Here is a 12,371-nt window from a genome sequence, read left to right on the forward strand (position 1 = left end):
TGTGCCACTGTTGCTCTTACTCCTTTGCAAGCAAGAAGGATCTTCCTGGCTAGGCAGTGTTCTTACTGTTGCAGTCTTTAGGATTGACTGTGACTTGATAAACTGCTTTCCTGTTTTCTTGCCCTAGTAACTCAGGGGGAAAAAAAGGACTAGAATTCTAAATTCTGATTTAATTAGAGTTTTCCCAATGGTAAAGCAAGATGTGAAGTTGTCTGTTGAATGGCAGTCTGAAATAGAAATGTGGGTTAATGCAGCTGAGAATACTCATTAAAGTGGTATTGATGAAAATGTAAAGCTATGTTGTTTTTATAAAAAAACAAAACAAAAATCCCAAACATAATTCCCCATTCTATGCCCAAAAGAAAACAAACCCAGAAAAACATCCATGGTGGTTAGTGTTAAATGTCTTGTTCCAGAAAGTTGGTCCTGCTTGTTGCAAACAGGTGTCACATTCTGCTGTGCAAGTGTCTCCCCAATCTATGCAAGCTGTTAATGGGTAATGTGCCCTCTAAAGGATTTGGAGAATCCTCACTTCTGGTAGGAGGTCAAATCTCTGCTCTGCAGTCTGAAAGTGGAAGAAAGCAAATGAGCGAATGAAGAAAACTTTCTGCCTGTCAGTGAAACAGGTGTCTTACATTGTGTTGAGAACAGTGTAGGGATAAAGAAGCCAGTTATTCCCTTCAGACTGGTGAAATCTTGAAGATACATACAGAGTTGGTAGATTTTGAATGGAGGCTTTCTGCTTTGAAAATGCTTTTAGAGTGTACATACAATAAACTAAGATCTGTTGTTTCCCTTCTTCTCTTGCATTCCCTGTTTTTGATAGGTGTACTAAAAACACCTAGTCCAAGTAGAGATCCCAGTGAGGTCCCTCGCCTGCCAGACCCCAACCTTGTTTATCCTCCAACCCCAAGACGATGGAATGCTCAGCAGGACCCCACACTGGAAAGACCCAAGACATTGGAGTTCCTGCCACGGCCACGTCCTGCAGCCAGTCGGCAGCGACTTGATCCCTGGTGGTTTGTGTCACCCAGCAATGCCAAGGGTGAATCTTCTGCAAACAGTTCAAGTACTGATACTCCAAGCAATCTGGACTCTTGTTTTGCTAGTAGCAGCAGCACTGTAGAAGAGAGACCTGGACTGCCTGCACTGCTTCCTTTCCAGGTGGGTCTTCCTGTAGAGGAGCGGACACTATTGGACATAGATGCTGAGGGGCAGAGCCAGGACAGCACCATTCCGCTATGCAGAAGTGAACTTAACACACACAAAGCTGCAGCATATGAACTCAAGCAAGAATTCTGGTCTTAGTATGAAATCCACTGGGGACATTGAGCCCCTCTAAATTCAGTTCTACTTTTTGCACTGAGAATGCACTTTGAAGACAGATGAGATGGAGGGATGCTACAGAGATCATATGGTGCTGCCTCTGCTGGAGATACGTTGTTCAACTGCCTGATTTTTGTCTGCGGTTGAATGTAACTTGGCAATTCAGAGCTGCTGACTTTTGCTGTGGAGTTTTTCTGTAGTCTTCCCTGCCCTGTTATTTCAGTTTGAATCTGCAGTCAGCTCAAATTATCATATAAAAGATCTTGTTACTGACCTTGTAGGATTTGGCACTTGCAGTAAGTATATTGGTATCTATCCTGGCGTTAATCAGTAGTTTCAAAACTCAAATATTGCACTACAGAAAACATCAGTGTTTGAGGCTTTCCCAAGGAATCCAGGACAGAAAAAAGTAAATATCTGGAGACTACATTCTCTGAAATGTGTTCAGATCATTAAATAGGCCTGGGAATCACGGTACCCCCACTGAAGAAACAGAAGTAGCTTAGACTCTCGTCCTCTTTTGCTCATGTGATAGTGGAAGGTGGAACAGATTGCAGAGGAAGGGCATGGCATCTCCACTGATGGAGGTCTTTGAGAACAGGCTAACCAGACTGTTATGAACAAGTAGGTGTAGTTGATCCTGGCTTCAGGGCAGCTTGGATAGACTTCAACAATTTCTTAAGGTCCCTCTCAGCCCTGTTTTTCTTTGACCCTGTGCTTTCAAACAGATGAAGGCTTATGGTATGGCAGTTTACTCTAGCTTGCTTTTTTGTTTCAAACTTTGATTCCATCAGCCTTCTTTTCCCACCCCCTGTCTCCCAGGCTTATAGTGAAGCTGCCACAGCTTTGGAAAGGGGATTAGCAGGAACTCTTTCTTTAAAGCTGTGTTGGCTTGCAGAAGTTACATATCCCTCCTTCTCTTTTTTTTCCCTTCCTGTTTTTCCTCTTTTTTTACGCTTTTTTAGGAGTGGCTGTTGAAACCCAAGACTGTTCTTGCATGCACTGATACTTGTTTAAGGCTCTTTTGAAACTGAGGCTTGTGTTGTTAGTAGTTGGATAGTGCAAACAGGAATCAGAACCTCTGGATTCTGTTTTATGCTGTCACTGACTCACTGTGTGACCCTGGGCAAATAATATAACCTCTGTGCCTGAATTTTGCCATCTGTAAATAATAGGGTTAATACCTACCTCACAGGGGGAGGGGTTGGAATGTGTATTAGGTGTAAAGTCCTTTGAGATCTTTGAGTGAAAGGCACTATAGACATGTAAAATATTACTCCTTTTCAAATATGTAAAAACTCCTAACTCTGGAGCAAGAACAGACCCCTGTCTTGAAGAAGTGACACAAACAGAGTGTGCCTATGCTCACAATTTTTTGTACAGAGGCTGCAAGTGTGTCTGTGCCTCTGCAGGATTATCTTACTGGCTCTAAAGAGAGTTTCACTCTTCCCCAGTTTTGGCATTATTTAAATAAGGGATGTGGCCTTTATATGAGTGTAATAGGGTAGTCTGCTTTAATGCAGGGTACAGCATATCTGTTCACTCTTTGTACAGACCTGTGCTGATTTTGGTAGTCTGCTGACCATTGTAGCTGATTTGGCAGTGCTGCTGATGCAGTGCTCGGCTTGTCAGGGCAGACCAGTCCTGTTGTGAAGGCAGTGCAGCTGAGTACTTTCTCGCAGCTGTCAGCACAGAAAACCTGTGTGTTTAGGTTTGTAATGTGATGATAAAAACCAGCACATGTGGGGAAGGACTGTACTTAGGGCTTTTTAGTTCTGTTTGAGGGCTAAAACCAGTATGTTGCCAGTAGTCAAGTGCACCATTTTTTTCAAGCAATTACAGTATGTTTTTGTGTAGAAAGATGACACATTTCCTGTTTATCACATTCTATTAAACATGTTTAATGGCAGAATTACTTTTTGCTCCCTTCCCCATTAAAAGCTCCAGAGACAGCCTTAATGATGCTGCACTAGCTGCTGAAGCTGGATGGACTGTCACTGTGCAGGAAAGGTATTCTGATGTGGGACTAGATACTTTAAAAAGAAAACTTACATTTCTGACACTTACATTAATTGTAGATGTGTAGATTATTAAGCTTTTGTCCTTTTGCTTTACGTTTCTGGAAACTCCTTTTATGATCCAGATAACAAAAACCAGGCAAAACCTGTCCAAACAGATGGTTAATTTTAATCGTGCTATAGAAAGAAACTCCAGGGCCAGTCAGAGTCTGTGTTGAGGGACCTAAAAACAGGAGACTAAAAGTATCTATTTTTGTTAGCCTCCCTTACCATTTAAAAAAGAAGTCTGAAACAAAACTGGATCAGCTGTTCTGAAATACAATGTTTTCTGTCCAAAACATATAATTACAAATGTCGTAGGAAGTATTGTCTGCTCTGCAAAGATATCACCTGGAATAGCTCAATTTGAAAAAAAATCTTTAATTAAATTGCTTGGAATGGGAGATTACCTGTCTAGATCAAATTGTTTTAACTCAGCCCACTAAACTTTCTGATATTTGGCCAGTTGCTCCTTTTACAAGGAGTCAAGGATCCAGATCAGTGTTTCCAAACTAGATACTCTGTTTCCAACTTAGCTATTCTCTTTTACATAGCTGCCAGAAAGACTAGGTAGAAGCATAATGTTTGGCATCTTTTTTTTTTTTTTAAAACACTTCTTGGATGCAATTATCTTCATTGAATTGAACATGTGAAATAAAATGAGGTAGCCTTTGAGCATCAACTCATAACTGTCTTCCAGGTGAGAGCCCTGTGACTAACCATGAGGGATCAGGCAAGAGGAGTCAGTTGTAGAAACAAAGCTATTTGCTTTAGCAGGTGGTGGAGTATTCTCTGACAGGCAGAGGGGGCTCTCAAGGCAGAGCTGTCTGGTGTTTTACCTTATGTATACCAAAAGCTGCTGGAAGTGGTGTCCTGAGGCCCAGGGGCTTTATGTGTGTTTAAGCTAGCTCTTAACCTCTCCCTATATCCATCTATCCCATCTTGACTTGATTTTCTTCCTTTCTTAATCTGTTGGGTTATTTTCTTCCCAGCTGTGGGAGCTGAGGTGCTCCAAATTTCCAAAGGAGTTCTTCACTGTAGTCCACTAGATACTGAGAAGATACAAGCCCCATCAGCTCACAGATTTATTTTTTTTTCTACTGGCTATCACTGTTCCCATTTCTCAGGGAAACAAAAGTTACAGAATATTTTTTACATACCTTTTTTCTTGAGGAGGATGGTGGAAATCTTCCTATAAAAAATTTCTAATAAATGCCTTGTTTCCTAAATAGCTGGAAAAGTTGCACTTTTCCTTTTTTTTTCTTAGTAAAGAAAAAGATAAAATGAGAGCACAAAATCACTCAGCAGTCTAAAACATAATGGCAAAAGAATGGGGTTAAATGTGTTAAGGTAATTACAGGGCCCCCAAAGTGGAAGTGACAAAGTTTGTAACTGATAGTAATAGTAATAAGGTTGTTGCTGAGAGAAATATTTCTGGTCTGGACGTATATATATTCTTTTAAAAAGCTGGTTGGCAGTATGTATTGGCAGATGTATCACTAATTTATGAAACTGATGTGCTGATTGAGCAGATAGAAAAATAAATTGCCAGCCCTTCAGAATATTCTTTCTGTTCTTGTAGCCTGTAAAACTGGGGGGAAAGCGCAGGCATAGCAACCAGTGTAAAAATGACAAATTTTGGTATAAACTTCTACTGGTTTCACAGAAATTAGGTGTGGGACAGATAGAGAGATGAAAATCTTGTGTCAAAATATTAAAGAATTTTTTTCTAATACTGTTGCTTCCTGTGGACTGCACAGTGGTTTTACCAGCAAGTAGGTCTTATCTCCTTTCAGTCCTTTTCAGAGGTGCAAGTGTAACTTTTTGTAGGTTTGTTGTTTTTTTTCCCCTTCAGAATATTATTGCAGTGGGTTGATACTCAGTATGGGGCAGGGAACCTCAGTGAAAATATTCTTTTTGTAATGGTTTCCTAACAAAATGAGAACTTTTCAAAGTGAAAACTTCATTATTGGTGTGGAAAGACCTGTTCTGGTTTGGCATGCTTTTATGATAAAATATTTTTCTGTACCTCTAGGAATGGGAGTATTTGCGTTCCTCTTCATAGCATGCTGTTGTCTTAAGAATTTATGGACAATACTGCATAGAGATGTTACTTCGATTTGTCAGGAAACTGGATGCCTCTCATTCTGTTGAAGGTGAGGAAGTAATGGTCAAGTAAAGAAAAAGATCTTTGCCATTTGGAGTATTCTGTTAAATTAAAAATGAAAGGAAACCTCCCATCTTGAGACACCTTTCTATTTTGAGCTTAACTTTCATTTGAAACTTAATTCATCTCTGTAGGATGAATATGAGAGCTGGAGTTCCATAAGATGTATGGTACAAAACCTGATACTGTATCCCAAATTCAGTGATTGCTTGGTACTTTGTAGTAATTTTAAGCTAATAATATTGGGTTTGTTTCTTTTGAGATTTTTGAATTTTCTTCTTGGAAAAAGTGCTTATTGCTTTCTAACATTTTCCATGCATTTTTTAAAATATTCTCAAGAACACCAACCCTGTGGCAAATAAGGAGGCTTATATCTTACATGGTGATACAGGTCCTCCTTTTGGCTTCACTTTTTTCAATATGAAACAAGAATGCCTATATTTGGAAATTAAGATTTCTGATCCTTATCCTGTTGCTGCAGAACAGTTTCTTAGCTTAATTATTTACAACTCACTTAAGGCTATAATTTAGGTAAAAATGGACATTAAGAGTGAGTGAGAAGAGAGGCACGTGTTAGAACGTATTTTTCAGCAAGCAATAAATACAGCATATATGTGCAAAGAGAACCAAAACATACTCATGCTGTCACAGAGGATAACTTTCAGACTTAATAAACCTTCAGTTGATCATGCAGTTAAGATACCTTTAGTAAAGAATTCCTTTGTGTGTTTTTGTTTAAAGTTTCCTGTTGTAAGTTTAGAATACAGTGGTTTGCACAGCCAGTTGCATTGTATCTAGCTGGACAGAAAGGATCTTCAATCAAATTTTTATCTTTTTTGTTTTGATTTTCAATCCAGTTTGTGATTTAGGTTTTCCTTATTTTGTGGTTCACAAGAGAGTCTTAAGAAGAACTTCCATTTATTGTTTTCTCAGCCCTGCTTTCCCAGTATTGCAAGGCAGTATGGAAATGCATTTATGGCTTATTCTGCTGCTCCCTCTATTGAATGCTCTAGTAGTAAGTCACATGCTGCAGTTAAAATGTGCATTTGCTTTTGGTTCTTTTCTCATGCTCAGCTTTTTAAAGTAGTTTTGCCATTGGTCCACGATGAATACAGCTTCTGAAATGGCCTACATCAGCTTTATTTTTGTATGTTAAAAAAAGTCACTCCCAGACTAAGAGGTCTGTGTGCTTGATTAAAATGCAGTTTCTCATTGATGCCTGGGTGGTGGGTCTGATACAGCTACCAGAATTATTATTGCTCCTCTCTGACAAGGATATTTTTTTTTTGGGGGGGGGGGCAACTGGTGGGTCTTCAGCATTTATTTCATCAGTGTTTGTATACAAGAAAAACATTTCATCTCCTTCTGTACATGAGAGAAAAAAACTTTTGTCTTTGATTCTAAATAACCAGAAACATAATTTTTGTTCTGAGAATGGCTTCTTGGACTGTTTGAATTTTGGGGTTTTTTTGTTTGATTTTTTTACGCATGTGAAATACTTAGGGGTATGTGTTAGGTGCATCCTGTATTCCTAGGTGCCTTCTATATCACATGCCTCCTTGCTAGGGCCTGAGTTTGTTTTTTGGAGGGAACTCCTGGTTGTAGCTTTCAGTACTGTAGTGTACTTACTTCATCACACATCAAGCCAAATACCAGCACAGTAAACACTTCATGCCCTTCCATTTATTGATGTGCGTACAACCCTGCAGAAAAAAGTGCTATCGCTGGCTCTCCTTATCTCTTGATTACCATTCTGCCTCTATCCCAACTTTATCAGTTATTAATGCTTGTTACCATAGTATTTGGAGACCAAAGACAGAAAACAAACATGTTTTAGGTGTGCTTTGACCTAAAATGTTTCCAAGCTAGAAGCATAAGGCTCAACTGGGAGAAGTGAAAGAGGAGGTTGGCAGGAAATAGTGAATAAAAGACCAAAATCATCCTTCTTAATGTAGTAAGCAGTCAAAGGACAGGGACACCAGCTGCTTGATAATCTATTGGCATCATAGGTAAATGGGGTCCTAAAGAAGAATGAGGAATGTGTAGTTACCTAAGTTCTGGTTGGTTTGATTTATTTTACTCTGAGCTACCTCATTTATAGAAATGGAGTGGGAAGAAAGCACAGGTTTTGGCTCTAGGTAGGCACTTGAGGCTGGACTGGTGAAAGGACAGAGGCAAACACTTGTATTTGGCTCTTTGACGTGCAAATTCCTGATGGAAAAATAAAACCAGCAATTCAGTTTTATAAATTAAGATTATACTTGCCTTTACTACGTAAGTCTCCAAAATAAAGAATAAATGACAAAGCAGGGCATTTTTCTTGGTGGTTTCTGACTTGTGGACAAGCTGATTGTCCACAGACTGAAAAGTAGTGATTTCATACAGGTCACTACTGCTGTGAAGGTCTGATTTTTGAAAACAGATTTTTAAAAAATAATTTTGTGTGCTCTTAAAGTGGACCTACACACAATCCTGATTGTTTCCCTGTCTTTGCAGTACTGTTTTCCTAACTTAAGGGATCCTAATGCAGTCCTTATTGTATCTGAATGCTAATAATGTGCAGACAGCCCAATACAGCTAATATTAAGAAAACATGACATTTTTAAATGTGTAGTGGATAAGCTCAGCTTGAAATGGGCTACTCTTAGGCCTGTAGCTGATGGGTCAGATGGATGCAGAGTTAGCAAGCAAAAAGGGGCTTAGAACTAATCTGCAGGAGGAATGCCAAAGTTTTAATTGCTTAAAATAAATTATTCAAAAAATAATCATGGAGGAGAGGGGAAGGGCTCTTCATTATTCAGAAATACTATTATAGGATCTTGTCCATATTCAAATTTTAGCTTCCAGGGTAGCCAGTGAGAACCTACATTTTGTTCAGAGGTTGTTGGCTGAAACCCCAACATAAGAATAATGCGTTTTATATATGCTATTTAAGAGTGATTGCCACTGTCTCCTGCTTTACCTTGATTGTTCCAGCTTAGTATTTTCTCAAGAACAGATTGTTCTAGCCTTGTCCTGATGCCATTGTCTCTCGCTGTCTTAGCAGCAGAGGTTATAATGGAACAGGAAGACATGCTGGTGTTTTCCCAAGCTTCACTGATAGGAATGCAGTTAACAGCAGATTTCAGTGTATAAATGATCAAATTCTGTGGGAACCCTTGTACTTGGTTTCTCCTCACTGAGTTTCAGAGCAAACCTGACCACTGAGCTTCTTGAGTTTTAACTACACCTGGAGGGGGAACTGAGCCTCTTCCTTGGGTTTTTCTGGAATTTGTGAATATGGCCACTTCTCAAATGTTTTCTCCCAGGCCGTCTGTGTCATGAAATGAGTTGTCACCCTCAACTGATTGCCCAGATATTCATAGTAGGCTTGTTTTTCTGTCTTGCATTCTTCAGTGAGTAGCTTTTAATGCCAACAGGGTTATCATTTGTATCTGAATATGGCCTCTATACCTCTGACCTGACTTTTCACACTGCATCTCAAGCAGATGTTACTGCATCAGTTCTGCCATTGCTCTGTTTTCAAGGTTATGTGACAACCATAACATGCGAAATCCTAGACTATAAAGAACAAAGCCACAGGAAGGAAAAAAACAAACCAAACAGAAAACCCACAACAGCAACGGCGGGGGGGTGCATGGGGACAGGAAAAAAAGAAAGCCTACCAGTGTTTGCCAGTGCAATGGTTGAGTTTGGCCAGTGGTCTTTGCAGAAAGTAATATCCATTTTTGTGCAACATAGGTCTCTTTGGAGGATGACTAAATTCTAATTGGAGAATACCCTTAGATCCACCAAAAGTCAGTAGGCACCATTGCCCTTCATTGCCCTTAGAATAAGAAATCACATAAAGCTAAGAACATTTAGTAGTACAAGTTCATATTTAGGGTAATAAACTTTCAAGTTAAAAGGGATGAGACTTCAGTCCAAGAAAGCTCTTCATTACATACTTAAGCATTACTAAAGTCAGTGGAATGTATCTCTGGGTCAAAATGCACAAGACCTCAATTCAACAAACTGTTTTAATCTAAATTGCAGGGTTGTCCATGATTAATTAATTTTGATTCTTGGAGGAAAGAGTCATTTTACGTGAGGGAAGAGTTTGTTCACAAGCCTCTAGGTAAATCCTGGTTTGATTGCTGACTCTTGTGGCCTTTCCATGACTGCACATGCCATGCCTGTTTGACTGCTGATTCTTACCATAAACAGGGTGAGCTTTGAGAATGTTTATTGACAGAGGAGGAAAGCGCAATGACTTCTGCATTAGCAGATTGCTAGCTTTAGAGGGGCAGTAAGTGGTGTGGGGCGGTATCTGTCAGTTTAACCTGAGGCCTTTTGTCAGGTGGTTTTTTCCTCATTTCAAAAACGCAGCCCTCCACACAGGTGGACAAACCTGGCGAGTTCAGCAGTGATCAACATCCATCACTGTTACTAGAGTTCTTGTTTGTCAGCTGTTGGCAGAGCACTTCATGCTGGTTTATATGAATTCTTTGTCATAAATTCAGAACAAGCTGGAAATATCTGAGATCTTTTGCCTGACTGAAGTTGAGAGGCTTATATGGAGTGGGCAGGGCAACAGTGGTGGAAAAATCAGGGAAAATACCTGTGCTTTTAACAATGTCTCTTCTGTGGCTTTGAAAGTCCAAGAATTTCTCAGCCAGAGAATGTATTTCCTCCCTCTTTTTATAAGCTACTTCTTTCTTTTGCCTTATTAATTGCGGATCTGCTACTGCTTCTATTTAAAGCCAGATGCAAAAATCAGTGACCTGACTTTCCTAGGTACAGTCTTGCAAATCTGAAGAACCAGGTGAGTAGATTACTCTAGTGTAAGATCAATGCCCCCATGTCTGTTCTTTTAAGATATGGGATAGTTCCTGCTTGTGTTGAAATCACTGTGTGGAGGGTGTTGATTACTTTGTAAGGAACTCCAAACTCTGCAGAACTGGGATTCATCTTACAACTTAGGCATTTCAGTCTGTTTTTGGAGACCTCTGTGTGTCGTCTAGTCAAGGTGTTCAAAAGTCTGTTGCTATGGAAGAAGCACCCGAAGGTGTGTAGTGCCCGAAGAACCTGCAATGAAGCAGTTACATTAGCAAATGGCAATGTACCCCAGAGTTACGTAAAATGACAGAGGCCACCAAGTTTTTCTTGTTTGTGTGATGAAATGTTGTCAAATTAAGTGGTTTGTTGGAGCCTTCCTTTAACTTCTGTACCAGCAGTAAGCTTAGAGGAAAAGAAGATTGCATTATTTTTTAAAGCTTTATTTGTGACCTGGACTTGTTGCCTCTGACCCTCTTGGGCTTAAATAGTTAAATTATATTAATGTCCAGTTTGTTTCACTGTAGGTAACACATCAACTGAATACTCTTGTGCATAATCTACTGTATCTTTCCTCTGTTCTGTGTCAATGTATTATGTGTATTTGGATTACAGTTCTTTTTTGTATTAAATTATTTTATGTTATAGAACAATATTTAAGCAAAGCAAAGAGCTAATGAAAGTTGTTGGCGTTTGGGGATTTGTTTTCTCTTTGCTCTTTTTTTGGATGTACTGTAAATTGTAAACCAAGGATGCCAAGCAGGCTTGGTTCAATGGCTAAAATTATTGTATTACAGTGTAATGCTGATCTAGGCCTTGTCTCAACACTAGAGCACACAGACTTGAATAAAACTGTTATAAAAGTGATCATCTTTAGGCCTTGAGTTCTTGGTTTTGTTCTTCAAATAATTTTGAGCAGCTATTTAGAATAGCAGTGGAGTTACCTTGCTCCGAGGAAGTAAGAATTTTTCCCAGTGCTACCAGAAGTTTTTTCTTCTTTACTGAGCATCTTGGTCCCCATCAGCTAATCCAGCTCTGGGTAGTCCATAGAGGTTTTGACATCTGTTTGTGCAAAACCCCAGAAAGCGTAGTATCAGACTTTGCACACAGTACCTGTCTGTTAACTCCCTTCTGGTTTTTCTCCGAACAGGGTAATTAATTGCATACAAATTTTATTAAGGTTACTGTTCTGTTATCTTAAGATTTTTCTACTATTTATTTAGTATCCCAGCCAGAATGGGAATCTGAATGCCTACATCTGGAGTTAATGCAGTAACACGTTTTGTGCATGATGACATTTAACAGATGGCTTAAATTCATTTCTGATGTTGTGCCTTTGTCCCTGCCACATCATTCAGAGAGACACAATTGCTTGAACAAAGATCTTTCCAAGCTGTCTTTCATCTGCTTCAGTGTCAAAGCCAGAACAATGTGATTTTAATTCCAAGGTTGTGTTTGGTTCCTAGGTTGTGGCTTTGCACTTCTCTGCCACCAAGCCATCATTGCTCATTTCTCCTAAGAACTGTAGCTGCGCTGATGAAGGACTGTGCACTACAAGAGCTTAGGTCTCGTAATTTCCTTTGAAAAGAGACTTTTCTCTAATGTGGGTACGTGCAGAAAATCACCCTTTCACTTGTTTACCAAAAGATGTCTGATGCTTTATCTTTTCACTCCTTCTGCCCAGATCCTGACTGCCTTAGACTAAACCAGTACTAATATCTTTTGTAATGTTTTGCAGAGTAGGATTCTGTCCTAAAAAAAATCAGATTTCCTAACTGAGTTTAATCACCTGTCACAACCACAAGGTTACCATGATGTTTAAGCTGGCCTCATCCGGAAGGAAAATCTAGATGCATCGTAACAGATTCATTTCTGCCAGCAAATGTAGCTTTTGCAGAAAATAGCAGAAACAGAAAGCACTGGGGAAGAGCACAAAAATAAAACTAGTAGTTTTTATAAGCAGGAGAATCTAACAACTTCCAGCAGAGGAGGAGAATCCTAAATGA

The 12,371-nt window shown here is 39.4% G+C and overlaps 1 protein-coding gene across 2 annotated transcripts in view; it reads left to right on the top strand.

Annotated features, from left to right (window-relative positions):
- Window positions 1–11,232, top strand: part of MAP3K9 (mitogen-activated protein kinase kinase kinase 9) — a 63,288-nt gene extending 52,056 nt beyond the window's left edge. Inside the window, exons 11-12 of one of the 2 annotated variants that reach the window (XR_007889685.1) lie at window positions 827–1,622; window positions 5,419–5,452. Coding sequence is in view for 1 of the 2 variants with exons in the window: in XM_051621292.1 (XP_051477252.1) it covers window positions 827–1,164; window positions 5,419–5,448 (368 nt within the window). In the remaining variant the exon portion in view is untranslated. Of the gene's footprint in view, window positions 1–826; window positions 1,623–5,418 lie in introns of both variants that reach the window. The other variant, XM_051621292.1, reaches the window with a different exon arrangement.
- The last annotated feature ends 1,139 nt before the right edge of the window (window positions 11,233–12,371 follow it).

The sequence above is a fragment of the Apus apus genome, chromosome 5 (assembly GCF_020740795.1).
Source record: "Apus apus isolate bApuApu2 chromosome 5, bApuApu2.pri.cur, whole genome shotgun sequence".
Taxonomy (NCBI): Eukaryota; Metazoa; Chordata; class Aves; order Apodiformes; family Apodidae; genus Apus; species Apus apus.